This window comes from Ambystoma mexicanum, chromosome 12 (genome assembly GCF_040938575.1).
Source record: "Ambystoma mexicanum isolate Mex_15411 chromosome 12, UKY_AmexF1_1, whole genome shotgun sequence".
Lineage (NCBI taxonomy): Eukaryota > Metazoa > Chordata > Amphibia > Caudata > Ambystomatidae > Ambystoma > Ambystoma mexicanum.
In genome coordinates this window covers 155,768,866-155,791,128 of record NC_090936.1, presented here as the reverse complement: position 1 = coordinate 155,791,128, position 22,263 = coordinate 155,768,866, and the positions used below count along the sequence as shown (strand labels likewise).

At 47.4% G+C, this 22,263-nt stretch overlaps 1 protein-coding gene across 1 annotated transcript in view; it reads right to left on the bottom strand.

Moving 5' to 3' along the window:
• TTLL1 (TTL family tubulin polyglutamylase complex subunit L1) overlaps nucleotides 1–22,263 on the bottom strand; it is a 500,816-nt gene that overhangs the window by 241,824 nt on the left and 236,729 nt on the right. The window contains exon 7 of the mRNA XM_069628218.1: nucleotides 16,524–16,667. Coding sequence (XP_069484319.1) covers nucleotides 16,524–16,667 — 144 coding nt within the window. The remainder of the gene's footprint in view (nucleotides 1–16,523; nucleotides 16,668–22,263) is intronic.

Genomic DNA, 22,263 nt, shown 5'->3' with positions numbered 1-22,263 from the left:
CATTGTAAAATAGCCATGAGCGGTACGCATGAATTGCTCCAAGGGCAGACATTGTGTGAAATAATAAAAAAAAGGAAAGATAACATAGTATATTTGCAGCGCACATGTTCTGCAAAGGTAGTCTGCAACTGTCCAATATGCCGTAAAGAGCAATTGCCCGTCAACACAGAATAAACAAGGAATTGGCAGAAGTTATGTAATTACAATTTAACATGTTTGTAGGGATTACAATGTGGTAGGATACAGTTCTGTAAGCATAATTATGAATGTACCATCCCATAGATTTCGACTGTGTGCACTGTACTGGGTTTTGTAACAGCAGTGTTCACGCTGCGTTAGTGTCATGTCTCCATCATTCATCGTAAATGACAGCAATGATTGTTGTTGGTTTTGTAGACATGGTTCTCCGGCCCATTCAAACCTCTCCTGCTGCCCATCTACTCCCTGCTCTTCTTCTGGCCCTTCTTCGGCCACCTCTCCTCCCTCCTGCTCTGCCTTTCCCATTTTCTCCCCAGACAGGGTTTCTAGACAAGTCCAATCTATGAAAGTCTCATCAAAACAGGTTCACCCCTGTTCTTCCAAAACCATCAAGGACCACATTGACTCCCTGGTTCCTGCCCTGGCTGATTTCTGCAACCACTCCTTCGCCACTGGAGTATTCTCTCCCCCCTGAAGCACTCTCTTGTGCACCCTTTTCTTAAGAAACCCTTTGCCGACCCGTCCTGCCCGGCTAACTATCGCCCAATCTCCTTCACTCGCTTCCTGGGCAAACTCCTGGAAAAGCTGGCCATCTCCCAGCTTAATCTTCACACTGAATCTGTTCGTTGTCTTCATAACAATCAGTCTGGCTTCAAAGCTTCCAGATGCACGGAAACTGCTCTCCTGAACATCCGTGAAGACATGCTCTCAAACCTTGATTCCAACACCCCCTGTGTCCTCATCTTACTTGATCTCTCTTCTGCCTTTGACAAGGTCAACAATGGCATCCTGCTCAACCGTCTGCGTGATAACCTGGGTATCACCGGTCACGGCCTGGCGGACTTCTTTCCTCTCTGATCGACCCTCCCAGGTCCCACTTGGCTCCTTCCTCTCCTCTATCTTTATCTCTACATGTGGTGTGTCCCCAGGGGTCTAACCTCTCTCCGTGGCTGTTCAATCAATACCTTGCACTTCTTGCCCACTGCATTGCCGCTCTCTGCCGCAACTTTCAGTGCTATGCAGATGACGCCTCATTTTCAGGCTTCCTTCGGCCACCTCTTCTCTGTCTCTCATCTCTGATTGTCTGATTGTCTGTCTGCTATCCACGAGTGGTGTGCAGCCAATGATCTCTGCCTTAATGCCAGTAAGACTGCTGTCCTCATTGGCACACACGCTCGCTCCTTTCCTGTCACTCTCTGGCTGGCCTCTCTTTGCCCTCTTCCTGCTCCCACCTGCGAGGCTAAAAACCTCGGGGACATCTTCGACTCCACACTCTCCTCCTCACATCTCTGACGTCTCTAAGAAGTCACATTACCAGCTACACCTCATCAGAGGTATTCTTCCTTTCCTCTCCTTCCCCCAGAAGCTCACTGTCTCTCGAGCTCTGGTGCTCTCTAGGCTGGATTATTGCAACAGCCTCTTTCTAAATCTGCCTGCTTCTACTCTCCGCCCTCCCCTCTGCAACTCATCCAGAACAGGACTGTGAGACTGGTCCTGGGCCTCAAGCCCAGGGATCGTATCTCTGCAGGACTGAAATCTATGCATTGGCTCCCAGTGGCTGCGAGGATTAAGTTCAAAACCCTCTGCATTGTCTACAATGCCTTCTGGGGCCTGAGGCCTCAATGCCTTCAACTCGCTATTCCTAAATATCTTCCTTCTCGAGCTCTTCGCTGATCCGCCTCCAACTCCCTCTGACTCAGTTGCTTCGCCAAGCAACGAGTTGGTGTTCGATCTCTTTCTTCGGCTGGGGCAGCCTCCCTGCCTCCCTGAAACTTGAGGAGAACCATCTCCGGTTCTGGAAGCACATAAAAACCTTCCTCTTTGCTCCTGCTTTGTGTCCTCCTCTCCCCGGCTGAATTCCTGGCTGAAAGTGTACTGGTATGCTGGCCACCCGCTGATCTCGGGCCCAGGTCTCCTCCCCCTGCACTGCCTCCATGGCAACCCCTGCACTTGGGGAATGTTTCTGTATCCCTACAGTCCTCCACCAGCACTTGACACCTGATGTCTTCACTTACCCTTGCACTTGCCACCAGCTGGCCCTACTTCTATTATTGTTTTATTTATTCTATTACCCCTTGTACTGCACTGTCCCCACCACCTCAGCACTTCTCCTCCCCCCCCCCCCCTTCCTCTGCACTTGTGTGATCTGAATGACACTTGGCCTAGTAGGATTGCTGTCTCCGTCTTCCCTCTGTTCCCCCTCCCTTGCCGCGCCTTGAAACACTTGTGTATAGGCGCGTTATAAATGCCATATCATATATCATATCATATGCATACAGGACAACGGTGAAAGTGAACGTAACTCGTGCACTGAAACAGCACACCGTATGTTCAATTGTGTGCTGCAAGATTACCTGTATTGTCCTTTTAATGACCTTTCAAACACTAAGAGTTGTACGCGCCTTCATTCTATTAAAATTAATAACGTATTAGTTAGACGGCCAACCGTCCTGTATTTTGCGGGATTTAACCGCATTGATGGTTTTGTCAGGTGATTTGCTGACATTTTCCACAGAGCTCTAAAGATGCAGAATTTGCCTTCACCCCCTGGCTCAGTAAAACCTTTTGTGCCCTGAGCTCACACTGCTGTGTGATAATTGGAGGCAACGACAGAAAGGCGGTAGCTGAGCTCTCCAAGGATGTGCAGCATTTGAAGATGTTGCTCTGTGTAAAAAGAGAACTGCAATGGCAGCAGATAAACATCAATAGGTGCCATGGTGGGGTAGCAGGGAGGGGGGATATTAGCAAGGATTGTTTTCCCTTAAGAAACGTGCACTCGCAGTGATTAGAAGCGGTGTTATCTTTCAAGTAAGACTGTAATTTTCGAAGTGAAGTGTACACTTTTTCTCCCACAGTATTCTGTCTAGTACTGCTGTACCTTCCATGCAGGACAGGGGAGAAAGGAATAAAACCCTACTGATTTCGCTGAACATATATTTCTATGACCAATTATATAGTGCAAGGTTATATCATTGTGAAATGCTCCTTTTCCAGCCTCCGCATGCACCCAAGAGGCTATGCCTTGGCCACACCCACCGCAACGTAAAGCAGCCATGGATGTGAACATTGGCCAGTTACAACCCACAAATGTAACACAGCCACCAGCACCCCAACCAAACCCCCGATACATAATACAGCCATGCATGCAAACATGTAGCCAGTTACCAGAACCCACAAATATAACAGCCTCCAGCACCCCTACCCACTTCCGTTCACATACTATTGTACTTCTTGCAAGCAAAGCACATCTTCAGAACATTGCCCCTGCACCCAAGACTGTATTAAGTACTGACAACCAATACATCATAATATAGTAAAGTACTCACTCATCTGGCCAATGGGCACAGCCCAAACAAATAAACCATCCACTGGAACCCTATCCACTTTTATACACACCGTATTGCAACACTTCACCCAGTGAACACACTGCAGGACGATTGACATCACCTCCAGGCATGGACCGAAAACTGTAGGACGTGCCACCAATCCTCACACCCAGGCAACCAACAATGTGCACACTGCGCACAAATCACACACACAAACCAACAGTGTGAAACCTACTTCCAACCAGTGGGTATACTCTTTGGTGCAAGACCTCTGGCCATGCACCCAAGGAACTAGTGGCTTGCCACACACAACACAGCATAGTACACCCAATGGAAATATCCTCATATCATCTGCACTCCACTTCCTGTCCCCAATTTAGCCTACCTGCACTCAACACAGAAGCTAGTTGCCAGTGGAGTTACCCGAGAATCAATTATATGTGGGTAGCTGCGTACATTGTCCATATTGTAAATGTGTGATGCTAAGGAAATCCTTTCATGTCGCAATATCTTACTGCACTCGCTAAGGAAAGGATGTGCTCAGGGGCAAACCATTGCAAACGCAAATGGTGGCTTGTCACTCCGTAATGGGCAACAAGTGTAATGAAGTGCATGCATTTCAGCTCACCTCTGGTGCTCTACCAAGTTTAAAATGTCTTCCACAACCATTCTGTAAAGGTGACTACCCTAGGAGATATGCATATTTATAAGTGTTTACGATGGAGCAACGGATGGTTATAACAAGTTACCCAAATGAGCGAAGGAAAAAAAATGCACTCGTAAACATATTTGTGCAATCCATATACCAGTATCACACTGTTTGCATGCATGGATGCATTGCAGTGGGTGTGGCCAAGGACTAGCCTCTTGGGTGCATGCAGCCATGCATGGGAACATGTGCCAGTTACCACAACCCACAAACAGAACACAGCCTCCGGCACACCTACTCACTTGCATTCACATACTATTATTCTACTTCCAAACAAACCACAAAATCTTGCAGCCAACAATGTGTACACTGTGCACAAACCACACACACAAGCCAACAGTGTGAAATGTACTTGCAACCAGTGGCCATACTCTTCGGTGCAAGGCCTCTGGCCATGCACCCAAGGCGCGAGAGGCTTACCACACTCAACACAGAATACTACACACAATGTAAATATCCTCATATCATCTGCAATCCACTCCCCATCCCCAATTGAGCCTCCCTGCAGTCACCACAGAAGCTAGTCGCCTGAGGAGCTACCCGTGAATTGCTGCAGTACTCGCGGACACCGCTCGTACACCCCTGTCTTCTTCCACCTAAATAAATATATTGCATCAACCCCTTTTCACTCCCCCACCCTTTCCACTCCCTCTTCCCACCACCACATGCTGCAAAGCATGTTCTCTAGCCACTTTCGTGCCACACTATACTCGCATAGAACATAGCAGCTTTACCCAAAATTGTGACGCACATCATACTTCCCCTCCAGCCAACCACCGGGCGCGTCCAATGTTCACTGACATCACGCCACACTCCAGGCAAATCAGACTTTTGACCGCAGAGTGAACAGGGAAATGGGACAGCATAGCGGAGCCAGATACCACTATTTTTTTGAGACGTACATTTCATCTGTTTTTAATAAAAGTACTTGGACAGATTTTCACCAAATTTACAAAAACCTGCTTTTGGGAACAAAGCCGCTGCTCCTCCTGCAAATTTGGTGAAAGTCCGTCCAACGGATTGGGTTGAAGGCGTGAGTTTTGTCCACTCAGTCTATGGAGAAAAAAAATGTTTGGAACCCCACCTATGACTTTGCCCCCCTTCACGAAACCTCGCCTAACTTCCCAAAACAATTCAGAGTGGGCCATAGACTTTTTTTGCAAAGTTTGGTGACAATTCTTCCAGGGGGAGCGAAGTTATAAGCCTGCCAAAAAGTAGTCTTCCTATGGGTTGAGCAACTTAACCATAACTACAGGGCCGATACCGCGTGCCATGTGATATATTGCCATCAATTCCTTGTGAATTCTACAGACTATGGCATAAATACAGAATGGTCTAAGAGAACTAAGTTAAAACCAAAGTCCAGATTGAACCCTTTGTTGACTGGCTTTTCAGGATCTATTGGTAGCGGATCTGAAGAAATTACGACATAAAAGAACTCCAAAGACACATAATCTGACCACCAATAAGTGACAAACATTGGCTCAGTTGCAAAGTCGTTCTGAAGTGGTTATTAAATCCTCAGATAAAGAGTGCAATGGGGTTTTTCTGAACTGCATGGACTATATAGTCGAAGCTAATAGGCAATTGCATGATCACTCTTGCTATATAAAATAAGCGACTGATCCCTTTCAAGATATCAAGATATTACTAGTGACCTTTCTGATCTGCTCCAGAAATTGACTAATAAGGGTATTTTGGATTTGGATACACCAAAATTCCTGTTCCCCACAGCACTGGTGATTCCAACTATTTCATTTTTTTTTTAACCCTGTATTTTGTGCTTTTTTCCAAACAAACAAAACAATGGAAACACAAAAAAAGTTTGCCCACCAGCCTGGTCCCCCCCCCACACCTTTCCAAGCCCCATGCCCCCCAGAATTCAAAGTCTGTGACCTTCGGTCACTTGCTACACTCAGTCACTGCCGTGCTGCCCCCGGTTGCATGAATATGATCTACTGGGTTACATGCCGTACTCATAGCGTTTTTTCCGCGTCCTCCTGTGAGGGTGAGCTGTCTGGGCATGATAGCAAGTAGTTTACAAATGGACTCCATATGTCAGGTGGACGAGCATGAGGGGCAGCGTTCTGACAAAGTCTTTCTCAGCGTTATGACTGTATGCCACGTCCCTGAGCCACTGAGTTTGCTTTGGAGGTGGACCATGGCTCCAAGACATAGCGACCCAGTGTTTTGCCAACACTAGCAGCAGGCCTACTAGTTTCCTAGCTGCCGGTTGTATCTCATGGGTGTACCCCAGCATGGTCACCATCGGGTCTCTGTCGATGTGCTCACCGGCTATTTCCGATGTTGTGGTTAATACCTTGTCCCAGAATCTCCTGACAAATGGACATTCCCACGCCAGATGCCATAAGTCAGTGGGGGAGCTTCCGCACCGCTGATAGTCCGGCAAAACAGAGTTTTGGAAGTGGTGAAGTTTGCTTGGATTGATGTACGTCTGATGAAGAAAATTGAAATGGATCACTTTTAGTCTCAAGTTCAGCGCAACCTTTTGGGTCTGCCTCTGAATGCAAGCCAGTCGGCCTCATCTATAGTGCGGGCCATGGAGCTTTCCCATCTCGCTTTAGGCGTTTGTGGTTGGACTCTTGTGGTGTGTAATTCTTTGTAGATGGATGAGAATGGATGAGAATAGCTTACCCTCACCGCTTGCTTGAATAACCTGATGTAATAGCCGCCACGTGGGTGGACGCGTCGGAAACATTGAGAACTCCTTTTTGAAGGCGTGACGAAGCCTGAAGTATACAAATATGTCCAGTGCTGTGACTGAGCAGCAGTCTTTGATTTGTTGAAGCGTCATAAAGCTGCTGTCTACGAACCAATCGTCTATTGTCATGTGGAGTTTGCTCATTAGTTGGTGGTACACTGTTTCGGTGGTTATCGGCAGTCCTGGAATAAACTTCGCCGGCAGGAGCGGGGGGCATCTGCACGTTATGCCTTGTTTTTGAGCTATCCTTCTCCAGATCTCACGTGATCAGCATAAAGTTCAATGTTTTCGGCAGGGCTGGCTGATCTCCGAGGATCACCGCTCTCAGAAGATTGGGAGTGGCGAGGGCCCTTTCTATCTGGACGTGCGGTCTGATAAATTGGGTCATGTACCAATGGCTCAGAAACTGTGCTTGTGCAGCCCAATAGTAGTGTTCCAGATCCAGTAAGGCCAGACCTCCTTTTGCGATGGGTTGAACTAGCGTGGTGTATGCCACTCTCGCCGGCTTGCCCGCCCAGATCGAGGACGAGCGCCCGCATCTGCTGGAAGAAGTGGTGTGGAAGGAGCAGAGGAATATTCACAAATGGGTACAATAATTTTGGAAGGATCACCATTTTGACAATGGATACCCGCCCCCAGAGTGTTAACGGTAGATGCTTCCACTGGGTAATCTTCTCTGAAATCGATGCCACGAACCTGCCGTAGTTGTCACGGAGGACCTCATCGCGGTCTCTGGACAGCATGATTCCTAGGTACCTGACGTCGGATTTATCCCATCGAAACATGAAGTCAGTGAATTCTACTATGTTGGGAGTTAGTGGGAAAATTACTGATTTGCTGTTATTAATTCTGAGGCCTGAAAAGGCACCAAACTTATGAACCTCACGCATTACTGGATTGAGATTGGTCTCTGGGTCGCTGAGGAGCAGGGCCACGTCGTCTGCGTAGAAGGAAATATCAGTTTGTGTGGCCCAATGGTGATCCCTCTGTCCATGAATTTGCTCCTGAGGTTGGCTGCAAGGGGTTCCATATCCAGGGCAAACAATAGGTCCGATAGGGGCAGCCCTGCCTGGTGCCTCTGCACAGTACTATGGGGGCTGATTTAGTGGTCCCCAAGGTGATATAGGCCCCGGGATGCTGTTATAAGAGTGCTACCAGCTTTATAAAGAAAGCGCCTAGTCCCATTTTGCACAGGACGGCGAAAAGGAAAGGCCGAGTTGAATGCCTTTTCTGCGTCGAATAGAAATGCGATGGCCTGTCTCGAAGGGTCTAGAGCTTCCATGATGCCGAAGAGATGCCGAATGCCGAAGGTTGTGTTCCGGCCCGGGATGAAGCCTCCCTGGTCCACCAACACTAGACTCGGCATCCAGGGCAACAGTCTGTTGGTCAGGATTTTGTTGTTCATATTAATCAATGAGATTGGCCTGTAAAAGGCACAGTCCTCTGGAGGCTTTCCCAGCTTATGCAGAAGGATGAGATTGGCTTCTCTCAGTGTAGGGGGCAATTGCCTGACTGCTACTGCCTCATTGAAGACCGATAGGAGAACAGGGGCAAGCGAGGGTCCCATCGCCTTATAGAACTCACCTGTAAGGCCATCCGGGACAGGTGTCTTCGAACCTGGCAGCTCTTTTACCACATTTTGGATTTCTTCAGCTGTGATTTCTCTATTAAGGTGTTCTCTCACCTCATTTGAGATTCAGTGCAGCTCAGTATCTTCCAAGTATTCTCGGAGCGCTGCCATGGTTCTTGTAGATCTGGACTTGTACAGCTCTTGATAGAAGACAATTCCCCATTCTGGGTAGACCAGAGTGCCTTGGTGGTTGCGGACCTAGTCAATGACCGGTGGCCTTCTCTCCGCCGCGAGAATTCTGGCCAGGAGTGTCCCCGGCTTCTGTCCCTCGCCATACTGGTGAATCACATGGCGTCTCGACAGGTAGCGACTTTCTTGTTCTGCATTTTTGTTGAATTCATTCAGTTCGGTTTTAATAAGGGCCAGGGTCGATTGGTCGCCTGTGGCTTCAAACGTTCGTTCCAGGTCTTTCAGACACGACTCGTTTCTCTGGCGGTCTCTGCGTATTGTCTTCAAAACTGAGTTCCTTGGCTATACAGATACCACGTGTGTAGCACTTCAGGGCACCAGGGGATGGGGCGGACTCCAGGTTTGCCGACAGGAAGAGTGATATTTCGTCTGACAGTTCTTGGGTGAACACTGCGTCTTGAAGGGCACCAGAATTGAAACACCAAGAGGGAGTCCACTTACTGCCGTCTGCCGGAGTCTACGTCCAGAAAAACAGGGGAGTGGTCTGACAACGTCTTGGGAAGGATCTCACATTCGCCCCACTGTAGTGCCCTGATCTGGACACTAGCAGGTAGTCGAGTCGGGAACTCAGCCCGTGCACCCAGGAGTGGTACGTAAACTCATGGACAGTTTGGTGTGTTTGCCTCCAGATGTCTACCAGGTTGTAGGTGTCACAGATTTCTTTGATTTGGGAGGAGGCCTTAGACTGTTGTCCGCTGATAGCATTTGGTCTATCTAGTGCCAGATCGAGTACAGTATTGAGATCACCTCCCCATATAATCGTGGCGAGCCCTGAGTCAGCTAGATTCTGCATTACCCAGTCGAAGGAATTGATGCCGTCTACATTACGGCCATATGAGTTCACTAAAACTATGTGTGTCCCGGCCAGGACCCCCCCACACCAGCAGCGCTCTTCCTTCCTTGTCGCAAGACACATAATTTTAAAGGAGATGTTCTTGCTGACTAGGATTGCAACCCCTCTTGCGTATGATGAGTAGGAAGAGTAGTAGCGGAAACATCCCCGGAGCGGGGCCCACTGGTTTTCTGAGGAGCGAGTTAGGTGGGTCTCCTGGATGAGGGCAATGTCTACTTTGTGTCGTCTCAGATAGAGGAAGATCTTCCTGGTCTTTGTAGGGGCATTAGCTCCTCTGATGTTCCAGGTAATTATCCTGAATGGGATGCCGGTGTAAGATATTTGCGGAGACGGTGTAGGACTGGTGTCAGGTAGTTTCCGAGTGGGCGGGCACCCAAGTGACTGTAGCGACTGTACCTGGGTTGGATGGTCGGAGGTGGCCCTGCCTGAGGCAGATGCAAACTTCTGAACATGATCCCCCAACTTCTCCCCTTCCCTTCCTGCTGGGCAACCCCGAACTTGCCCGATGGTACCCCCAACATATTAACCTTAGTAAACATTGACAGTGCAGAGCGTGGGGCACTGGTGTGCTCCAAGGACTGGTACCCCCATTGAAAGGATTTGTCTGCATGCTCTCACATCGTGGATGAGCCTTCCCAGAACTCATGGCAGCCCGGGTAGCTCCTCCCCATGGAGGAACTTCCCCTCCTCTGTCCCGCCTCTGTGGTCTCGGTTGGTCACGCAGGGGGTCGCACCCAATGCCGTCAAGGAAGGGGTTGGCCTCTTCAGGGGAGGTGAAGAACTGGGTCTTTTCGGCATGGATAATGCGTAATTTGGCAGGGAATAACATGGAGTACTGGATCTGGCTCTTACGTAGTCTGCATTTTACTCCCGCAAAGGCTCTCCGAGAGGCCTGCACACCTGGCGAAAAATCTGGAAATATTTGTACCTTGTCCCCATCATAATGCAGCTCGCCTTTTTCTCTCGCCAACCTAAGGATGGTGTTGCGATCTCTGAAATGAAGGAGCTTTGCAATGATGGGGGGGGGAGGCACTACAGGGGCCGGGGGGTTGGAGGGGACCCTGTGCGCCCGTTCCACTACAAACAGACGTGAGAACGCCGCTTCCCCGAAGATTTCTTTGCACATCGACTCCACAAAGTCCTCCGTCCTCGTTGGAGCTTGTTGTTCTCTTATGCCCACCACCCTTATGTTGTTGCAGCAGGCACGCACTTCTAAGTCTTCATTCTTGTCGACTACTCTTTTCATTTGTTCCCTGGTCAGCAGGAACGAGGTGTTATCATCGATGTCGGAGACCCGCTGTTCTACAGAGTTGAGCCTCTCGCCTTGTTTGTCCATGCGGGGCTGTAGGAGGTCAACTTTAGATGACAGAGTGTCTATTTTGGAGTCCAGATTCCCAATACTCGCCTTGAGATCAAGGAGGATTTCGCGAATATTAAATGCTGGTGACTGCTGGGGTTCCTCAGTTTGCTCCATTTCAGGAGGCCGAGGCGACGCATGCTGCGGCTGTTTTGGGGGTTTGACCACAGAGCCGGTTTCAAACATTTGTCTTCGTTGTGATTTATCTGTTTTGCCCATTTTGGGCAACAGGGGGGCAGGTGTGGTTGCTTGGGCGTGCGGAGGACAGAACTCCACTAGGAGGTACTATTATGGTCGGTGACTGCTGATGCAGTGGGGCTGATGACTTCACGGTCCGGTCACACAGAGTTGGAGGGTACGCAGAGATCACTTTCTATTGGGCACACATAGTAAGTGGGTGCATTGGCTACAGCACAGTTTAAGATGACAGGCGGGTGCGTTGCTGGTGACCTTATCCCTCCCCGGATGTTGGCTGAGGGTGCAGCACCCCATTGTCCCGGTCTTCAGCGGCCCACACCACTGCTCCGCCACTAGGTGCCAGAGGGTGCGGGGGCTGAGATCCCGCCCCCCCAGGAGACAGTGACTGTGGAGGATTGATTCAGGCCCGCGGGGAGGGGCGGTGGGGGTGCCCAGTAAATGATTGAAGCGCCTCTTTGTATACCTCGGCAGGGATGTTCAGGCAGGGACCCCAAGCTTCCTGAGGTGTGGCGGATGTGGGACAATGTGAGGTGCCCCTCATGCTTACTGGGGTGCCAGGGGTCTGATGATCCAGTGGTGCTACAGGCGGCTGCACCGCACAAGTGGGAGGCGGCGGGGAGCTCGAGTCGCACCTTCACCTGAAGGACTGCAAGCCTGCCGAGGCCCAATGGCGTCTGTGGCTCCTCCCGTGTCGCTCCGTCACCACTGCCGACCCGCTCTCTTCCGAAGGCTCAGTGCAGCTCGGCCGGCAAGTTCCTAGGTGGCGTGGCACTTTCTTCACTGGATATGATTGTAGCCGGATGTTCAAAGGCTCTCCTATGGCGGGCTGGCTCCGGATCTCCTCCGCCCCTCGGGAGTGCAGGTCTTGACCAGTCGGCACTGCGCAGATGTTGTCCAGCGCTCTCCCGGAGATCTACCCGTCCTCTTCTTTACTTGGGCACCGCTGGATCCCAATGCGTCAGCGACACTCTAAGTTGGCTACTCACCGACCCGCTAGTCTCAGCGCCGCCCCGGGACCGCCCCAGCACCAATCCGCGCCGGGCTCGCTCGCTCTACGCCTGCCGTGGCCACAGCACAGGCCCGGTCAGTGGGGCCCCCGATCTGAATACACACCGGATTTCAGCACAGGGGGCTGCCTAGGTGTGTGATCTTCCATCACAGATGGTATAGAATTGGAGGCTGAAGTTGGAGCGTTATTTTCCAAGGATTTTGAATGGGGCCAGCACATAGCTTTTAGTGAGCTGCCATCTTGGATGGCGCACTAGCGCCCTCTCGACAATTCCACTATTTATTTTTTTACCAAAAATGCACAAGTCCATGATTAAGCCTCCTCGGGGCCTATTGTTACCTATGTGGTTCCTTGTTGGACAATATGGCTAAATGTGTTGATGAGACTTTTAATCCACTAGTGTCAACTCTACCTTCTTTTGTACGTGATGCCACTGATTTTTTTTTTTAAAAAACAGATCAATGAGATACCGTGGGAGTCAGACATGATGCTTACTTCTCTTGATGTGGTATCCTTGTACACCTCCATTGACCATATATTTGGACTGGAGGTTTGTACATTTTATTTGGACACCAGCTCTCTCAACTATCTGAGCCATATATCTATGATTTTAGATATGTTTTTTTTTTAGTTTGACACACAATGGGTTTTTATGCTACCAGATTAGGGGAACTGCAATGGGGGAAATTATGCCCCCTCTTATGCGAACTTCGCCATGGGGTGGTGGGAGAGGAATGTTGTAGGGGTGCCTGAGAATGAGTATTTCTTAAGTAAGGTGTTATGCTGGTTACGGTTTATTGATGATTTATCATTTGGAAACAGATGGAGTGTGAATGGCTTGATTTTGGGAAGATCTTGAATTGCAATGAATTTGAGTTTCACAGAAACACACAGCCAAACAGAAGTGGTATATTTGGATGTTCGGGTAAGTGTAACCCGAAGATGGTATCAGTATATTGGTATACCGAAAGCCCAATTGCTTTAATGCCCCATTGGTGGCCTTGAGCAATCATCCAGCCACCTGTATTAACGGCATCTCCTATGGGGAACGTATCCATCTCAGACGCAACTGTTCTGATTTAACTAAATATTAAGTGGAGTGCTCTATCACCGCCTCCAACTTTATCTTTAGAGGTTATTCTAAAATAAAGTGATTGAAAGGGCATTTATCAAATCCAGATGTCTGAATCGAGGTACTTTATTGGACAATACAATAAGTAGAAAAGATCATATTGAAGACACAGAGGTCATAAGACTGACTTTGATGTATTGTCTTGATTCATTTTATATTCGAGAAATTATCTTCAGACATTGGCATGTTCTCAAAGTTGATAAGGATCTATCTAGATTGTTACCCAAAAGGCCCAAGTATCACTTATAGGCGATCCCCTTCCTTAAAAAGGCAAACTTGTGTCAGGTTACTTGTCCCCTGTGGTGTTAAGCAAACCGAATTGACCATCAAGAATCCGTATGGGTTTTTTTAAATGTCAAAAGTGCAAGGTATGCCAATATTCAGCACCGTAAAATGAGTTTTTATATCCTGTGTTACAGACAAGCTATTTTATTCATTTTTACATTACATGTGAAATTGAATTTGTAGTTTATGTTTTGAGCTGTCCATGTAAAAAGTGGTATGTTGGCAGTACCACGTGTATATTAAAATTCTGAATTTTGCAGCACATGAGGGCTATTAAGAACAATGACTTCCTATCCCATAGACAAGCATTTTCACGAACATCATGGTGGCATGTTAGATGGGTTTTCCTTTTTTGGTGATTTTGTGATTCATGTACCCAAACACCCCAGAGGCAGAGACAGAACTTTGAAATTGCGCCCACAGGAACATCAAATAAATATAGACTTTGAAAGCAAGGCTGTTACGCTCACCTGCTATCCACAGGGACGCCACCCAGCCGGATTACTTGCTGGTATGCTTCTCAGTTTTGCCCAGATGTGGTCAGCGGGGAAGTTTCTGCGTTGTGGTAGAGTTAGGCGTGCTCTCCGTCCTGCCTTCTTTGCAGGGGCGCGTGGTCTTTCGTGGGCATGTGCGGTCCAGTTACTTCACTGACGCCGGCCCGTTTGATATCGTTCGGGTAGGTCTTATTGCTGTTCTTTAGTATTGTTGCTATCCTGCATGCCTCCCTTGTTTAATAATGTCTCTTTTTCTCCCTTAGGTATGCAGAGCTTCAGCGCGGCGAACTGGCTTGGTTGAGCCCCGCTGGTAAATGATGGCACTTTAAGAACGCTATGATGCGGTAAGTAAGCGCTATGTGCAGCGCTGCGATGGCTTGTCTTTGCTAACCTGTTTGGTCTTCTTTCCTTGCAGGCCGTGGTGTTCTTCAGTGCGTGTGGAATTTTCCGGAGTGGTGCCAGCCAAGAGGCGACCAGCCAGGTAAGCCTTTTGAGCAGTTCATAATTTGCAATGTCTCTTCTGCTTTCTTAATGTTGCCTCTATCTTCCTCTTTCAGGTCGTGCAGTCTGGGAGGCGTGCAGATCCAAGGAAAGCTGTTCTCAGGAGCTGCGAGTAACTAAAGATGAAGACTGCAGGTAAGATGCTGCTGCTAATGATGTTCCTTTTGTCTCCATGCAGGTTCTGCATCTCCAAGGTTCGGGAGTATAGCTGGACAAGGTGAGCATCACGTTGGAAGCTGCAAAGTAACGTGAAGCGTGTTGTCTTGCTCGGGTGTGGTTTAAATAGCCCCAACAAAATAATTCAGGTAAAGTAGTCCCTAGGCTAACACACCCAAAACACTAGACCGCATAGCTTGGTTCCGAGTAACCAAGCTATGTGGATGCCTCCATGTTGGCGGACAATACAATAAAGTCGTTCCCAAGCACATGGTTGTTCATGGTGTATGAGCCTAGTGCCATAGGCGCCAGGACTGGCCCCAAGAGGGTTTTGGAAGAGGATGCCAGGCTCTAGAGGCCCAAGTCCTGACTCCACCTGGCCAATGGGTTTGCCAGAGGGGGTTTTGGGCCAGGGTCATGACAAAGGCTCCACAGAGACACCATATTGATGAGGAACTCTTTCCTTTGAGTTTAATTGTGCAAAATAATGAACATTGGGTTTGCAACTGTGATGTTTGGATTTTAATTTGATTTTTGTCCTTCGTTTAGTGTCTATTGGGGTACTTATTGCCTTTCTCCTTTTGAAATGATTCCAACTGCTTATACCATGTATTAAAGTATCCACCTATTTATGCTCATTTGTGCTTATTGCTCCACAACACTTATTTATTAGTGTATTTTTGTGTCTTCTAAAACATTGGATTTTTTAAAGCAATACGATTTATCGGATGTAGAGGTAGAACAATCTATGCAATTTGAATAGGCACTATGCACTTTATTCTATGCATTGTTGCACATTGGCTGATATGCATCAATTGAATCACTATGCTATATATGCAGGCATTATATACATTATATGAATTGTTTCACATCTACAGATCTGTATTGATATAGACACTTGCACTTTATTTGCATTCTTGTACATTTGCATTTCTGCAAATATACAAGATACATCATATACATATGTATTACATATATCCAGATACATTATATTGGAGTCAGGAATATGGCTTATTGGTGGCCAATAGATATTTAATTGTCATCAGAGGAAATCGGGCATGTTTTAAGACACTATATATATATATTTTTAGAACAAGAACTGTGGTTTTGGTTTGAAATTATGCCCTTAGCACTTTATTACGTATGTGCCCTTATTAGTAATGATTATGTTGTAATTAATAGGCATTTCAATGTTAGTACATGGAAATATGGCTATACTTTATATGCTGGTTGCACAATCATGGATACTGGGAGATATATAAAAAGAATACCCTATAATGTATATTTTCACAGACACACACGTCAAACTATTCATAGTTCTTAAAACAGGATTGAATTTAAGTTTTGGGAATGCTGATATTTCTTTGGGACAAATTAGAGGTGTTTGAAATTACTGGGAGCTTTTTAGCTCCTGCTTCTAGCTTAGGAGAGACTGATTAGCTTGAAACCAACAGTTACAAAGAGCTGCTTTTGACTTCCCAGGCCAACTGGCGCCACACAGACATACATATGTGATATTAATTCTAACATCTCAAGCAGAATGCAACAAACATCATGGACAAAAATGTAGTGTTTGTATCTCATGTGCAATTTAAATTTATTGGGCACTGTGTACTAGCTACTGGATCTCCAGAGGTAGCTACCTCCTGCTTACTGGTTGATGCCTACTGCCCAGGAGCAGCTTTAAGATCCTGCTCGCCAGATCCCAATATCTATCCCTGAACTAGCATATGCCTTTTTATGTTCTCCATTAACAAAACTTACCGCTACAGCCTTAAGTGACTGCACAACTATCCAATGAATATCATCAAATAATTTGCTGGTGACCTCCTTGCCACGGGTACTCTCCAAATAAAGTCGTAAATTACTCACTGTCCACTTTCCCCCATGGATGTGATTGTAGTCATCCTGTGTGACAAAGGAAAATGTTGATCACTTACAGCATTGGAAAGAAATCGCACAAACAGTGCACTAGAAGGTCACTTAACGTAAGCCCTGATAATGCGAGCCAAGAAATCCGGATGTTGTAACATACCTAATATAGATAACCATTTGATATACAATATGGCATTTATAATGCACCTATACACAAGTGTGTCAAAGTGCAACGAGGCAAGGGAGGGGAAACAAAGGGAGGACAAGACAACGATCTTACTAGGCCTAATGACATTGAGATCATGCAAGTGCAGAGGGGAGGGGAGAAATGCCAGTGGAAGGGGTGGAAGGGAAGTGCAGGACACAGGATCAAAAACAAGTAGTGCAACAAGCAGGTGGCAGTGCAAGGGTAAGTGCAGACAAGTGTCTGATAAGTGCAGGTAAAGGGACTGTACGGTTGCAGATACAGATTTGTCAAAAAGAACATTAATGTGACCACAATATCATATGCATGGGTCTGCAACCTGCGGATATCCAGATTTGTTGACCACGACTCCCATGATCCCTCACCATTGACTCTGCTGGCTAGGTCTGATTGGAGCTGTAGCCCAAAACATCTGGAGAGCTAAAGGATGCATAACCCCTTGTTCTCTGCTGAAGATGATGCTTGCTGCCCCTCGCCGAACGGTGCCTCCCTTTCCACTATGGCTGCCTGTGCTGCAACTTTAACAGCTGATCCTTTGTTGCCGTTCCCCCAGAGGGAGCCCATTTGATTGGTTGCCTGAAGCCTTTTACAGCAGGAAGAGACCGATGCCGAATGGCGATCGCCGGCCCCCTCCCTGGTCCAGTACTTCATGCTGGGTTTTGCCAGGAGGGATTCCTTTCGCCTCGTTCTCTGCAGAAGATGCTGCTTCATGCCCCTCCGGGTGCTCGTTGTCGGCAGGGGCCTCCCTTTCCATTATGGCCACCCGCACTACAGCTCTTGTACAGTTCAAGCTTCTCCTTTGTTATGCAAGTATGGAATTTGAGTTTTTTCAACAATGTATATATTACGCGGGGGTGGATTGTTAGTGAGGTGGGTGGGAACTGGGGCTGGAGTGTTGGTGGTGTGAGCGGGAGTGGCTGCTTGGGGAAGGTATTATGGTGGCCTGGGACACACTTGCAGGGGCAGGCTACGAATTGCCCCCCCTACCAGCCGAAAAGTGCTGTTCCCCTGGGAGGGCAGTTTGCCAATATGCCATCTGCATACTGTTTACCTAGTGGTGGGGTTTTCCATATGCCCATTGGTCTTAATTCCCATTTCCTATCAGTGTGCAGTTCACCCATCCGTGGTGGTAGATGACTGGGATGTGCCATGTATCTGTTTGAAGAAATCAAAAAGTTAACGTTTACATGTATTATTGGTGGGCTGAGTACAGATTGTAAATTTCTTTTTTCCTTTGCAGTTGTGTCTAATTGAAAGCTTCCGCTGACTTATGTAAGTAGTACAAAATGTCCTTTTGGTTAGTATGCATTGTAATGTGTGGGTGGATGGTTACTGTGGTGGGAGGGACTGTGGCTGTAATGTCAGTGGTATCGGTGAGAACGGGTAGTGGGGATGTCATGTGGGCAATGATGGTTGTGGCCTGAATAGACGAAGTTGGATGCTTAGTAGGAGAAGAAAAAATTGTAAACCTAATTACTACCACTTTTTTAAATATGTTTGCGCTATTAATGCTGATGGTAATTTTTTCTGATCATGAAATGCATACTTGGTATGGAGCCCTTTCCTTTTATTGGAACGGTGCTAGTCCTCTTACCACCGTGCTGTACACAGGAACAGAAATCTTCACTTATTATTTCCCCAGAAAGGTATGTGCCAATTACGTATTGATCTAATGTTCTCTCACATGAGAAGTGCATGTGAGATTGTTAAAAGAGACATGTGTAGAATCAATAGTTGTGCTAATTGATAAACTGTATGTCTGGCCATATTCATGGGGGATTTTCATGTTTCCATTTCCTATCGGCCACTCTTTCAAAAGGGATGCAGGATATTTCAAAAGGCCAACCACTTCTAGGTCTCGGAGGGATACTCTCTCGGTCCACTGGTTTGGTGTCAGGGGAATGCGCCTTCAGCAGCTCAGATGAGCCATCAGCGATGCCCAGGCAAAAGGAGATGTATTCCCCCCCCCCCCTCACGGACCTTATATTGGTGCACCTGGGAGGAAATTATTTGGAGTCTATAGGACGGAAAGGGGTATGGGAGCCATTGATGGAGGAACTGGAACGGATATCACAGAGGTTTCCAAACACTGGTGGCCTGGTCCCAGATGATTCCCAGGAGGGATTGGAGAACTCCAGGGAAAGAAAGGGCCATCAACTCCTCGGTGAGGAAACTGAATGGCGAGATGGCATGACTGACAAAGGGCAATGATAGAATTCGGACAATTCACTATGGCTTCATCAAAGGTGAACTGGTGTTTCACTGAGACGGGGTGCCCCTTTCAAAAAGGGGCATGAACATTTTCATTGCAGATATTTTGACCTTTACCCAGACGCTATGTTGCGGGGGTGGGGGGAGCCCAGTAACTGATGGAGTAACTGGATTGTGTGGCGGGGTAATGAGATTGTGAGTAAATATGTTGACAGTGAGACTCCAACTTCCTAGCAATTGATTAGTATGTTGTGTGCATGGTGTGTCAATGTATTCAATATGTCAGTGCTGCTTATTTCTATTGCAAACCATCAACACTTTTAGCAGCCTAATTCCACTTGCTGGCCCTTGCAGTAGTTCCATCCTTGTGACCTTCCCACTTCCAAAACATAATCCTATGGGAATGAGCAGGGGGTTTTGTCGAAAGTGTGCCAGCAATTGTCTGGAAGGGCCCGCCATGTACTTTCCTTATCTTCACTGTCTGCGTCTTGATCGCCTCTGCCTTTTCAACTCACCCAATCAGGAATACGTTACGTGTTTGCTTCTTGCCTCCATTTCCCATCCACCAGCATCCCATGGAGGAGGGGAGGGTGCAACGCTCATTGGCTGTCTCTGAACTGGTACTGTGGGTTGGATCAATCATCGTCCCCACACCTGTATTGTGTAATGTATAGAAAAAGAGGACATTTTCCTTATTTTTTTGTTTTTGTTAAAGGTGCAGGTGTGTTGTAGCTGTCTACCCACTTGTAAGAAAGCAGTGAGCTGGTCCTTAGCATTTCACTTGAGTGTTTGCAAAATAGTACTCCGTTTTTTGTAGCGTGCTGAGAGTACATCATATTGCAGAGGGCTGCTACAGTTTCTGAGTAGAGTCTGGACATTTTGGCATACTTGTGTGGTGGAGGTCTGTGGAATTGAATGCCACTTACTCTATTAGGTTCCATACTTTGAGAAGCACACATAGTTATTGTTTCTTTATCTGTTCTTTGGGCAGTGAAGGGTTCTATAGCGACAGTAGTCATGGCTTCTCGAACGATGTCTGGTGCAGATGCTTTCGCTGCAGTGATGAGTCCGGCTCGGAGCAAGGCACAGAGCCGGATGTGCAATCTGAAACAGATGGTGCTTCAGAGGGTGAGCAAGAAGTTTGTTGGGGAAGTGAGTGTTTGAAGGATGCTAGTTCCTCCTCCTCATCATCATCATCTGATGGCGAAGAGGATGAAAGAGTACATGTATCTTTTCCCACACTTCGCACACGCAAGGGACCTGTAAGGGTGAGGGAACATGCAGGGCGTGCAAGGAATGTGCCAGATTCTGATATGGCTGCCTCTAGCAATGGCTCAGCCTTTTGTGCCCGCTTTCACTGGTATATCAGTGAATACAGATGGTTTCAGCCTATTGACTTTTTCAACTTTTTTGTTGATGGGTTCATTGCAGATGTTGTTCAGCAAACCAATTTGTACGCTGCACAGTTCTTGAGGACACAGGGTCTCACTCTCAAACCCCATTCGAGAGCACAATCATGGGTTCCAACGACCAATGTTGAGATGAGAAAATGTTGGTGTCTCATTCTGCTAATGGGATTATCGCTGAATCGGTTTATCTCAATGTACTGGTCTACCGAAGTGGTATTTTCAACCCCTTTTTATCCAGCAACAATGAGTAGGAATTGATTTCAAGCACTACAATGTATGTTGCATTTCAATGACAACTCGGCAGCATTACCCATAACAGACCCAAATTTTGATAGGCTATCCAAACATCAGCCATTTCTGAAGCAGTTTACTCAGCGATTTGCAGAGGTGTATGTTCCTAGCCAGAACATATCCATTGATGGATCATTGAGGTTGTTCAAAGATCGGCTGGTGTTCAAACAGTTCCTTCTGAGCAAGAGAGCGCGATACAGGATCAATGTGTATATGTTGTGCAAAAGTACCACTGGGTATGCCTACAGCATGAGGGTCTACACTGGAAAAGACTCTACCCTAAACCCTCTGGGCTGGCCAGCTCATTTAGGGACAAGTGGAAGATCGTTTGGGATCTTCTCACACCATTGCTCCACAATGGTCACCATTTGTATGTGGACAATTTCTACACAGGAATGCCACTCTTCAAGGAATTGTACAATGTGGGCACACTGGCATGCGCTACAATCCGCAGGACCCGCGAAGGCTTCCCCCGGACAACTTGTGTGTAAAAAGTTGGACAAGGGGGCATGTACGGCATTGCGGTGGGATGAACTGTTGGCAGTAAAATTCTGCGACAGAAGGGATGTGCACATGCTAAGTACTAGTCATGATGAAAGTAGTTCACTAGCCACTGTGCGCGGGCAGGCTCAGAAAGTGGAGAAGTCCAACCGCATTCTGGACTACAACAAGTACATGGGTGGAGTAGATAAAGCAGACCAGGTGCTTCAACCATACCATGCTGAACGCAAGTTGCGCATGTTTTACAAAGGTTGCCCATACAGATTGTGCATGTAGCTACACACAATGCTTATGTGGTGTACCAGGCAGCTGCTCCACAAAAACAACCTCTCGTTTCTGAACTTTGAAAAAGAAGTTGTACAATCTCGGACTATGGTCCATGTACAAATTCCTTCCTTACCAGAGGTAGAAGATGTGGACATAGTGAAAGATTGACACTTTGCTGATTATGTTCCTGCCACAGCAATGAAGACAACCTTACAGAAAATGTAAGGTGTGTATAAAACAAGGAATGAGGAGGGATACTCGGGTGTACTGTCACCAATGCCCTTACAAGCCAGCCCTCTGCCTACACCCTTGTATCATACAAAGGAAAAGTATTGGGAAACTGGCTGATTTCCGGGAATGCCAATCATTCCTTGAAAGGGACACATAGGCTCTGAATTCACTTTATTTAGCGTGACTTCATGAGCATTGCTAGTCCTGCTCCCTCCACTGGAGGCCTGCCTTGGAAAGGTACACCACTCCCGTACCTTTCACTTGAGGTCGGCCTTAGAAGGAAAGGTGGGTCTAGCTCCCTCTGCGCGAGGTGTGACTTGCAAAGGAACGAAATTCAGTCTCCTTCCACTTCGGGCGTATCTTGGAAAGGAATGCCACTCCAGCTCCCTCCACTTGAGGTGTGCCTTGGAGAAGAAGGGAACACCACTCTGGTTCACTCCCCTTTGGGAGGTCTTGGCAAGGCATGCTAGTTCAGCTTGCTCCACTTCAGGCATACATTGGTCCTTCCACCTGA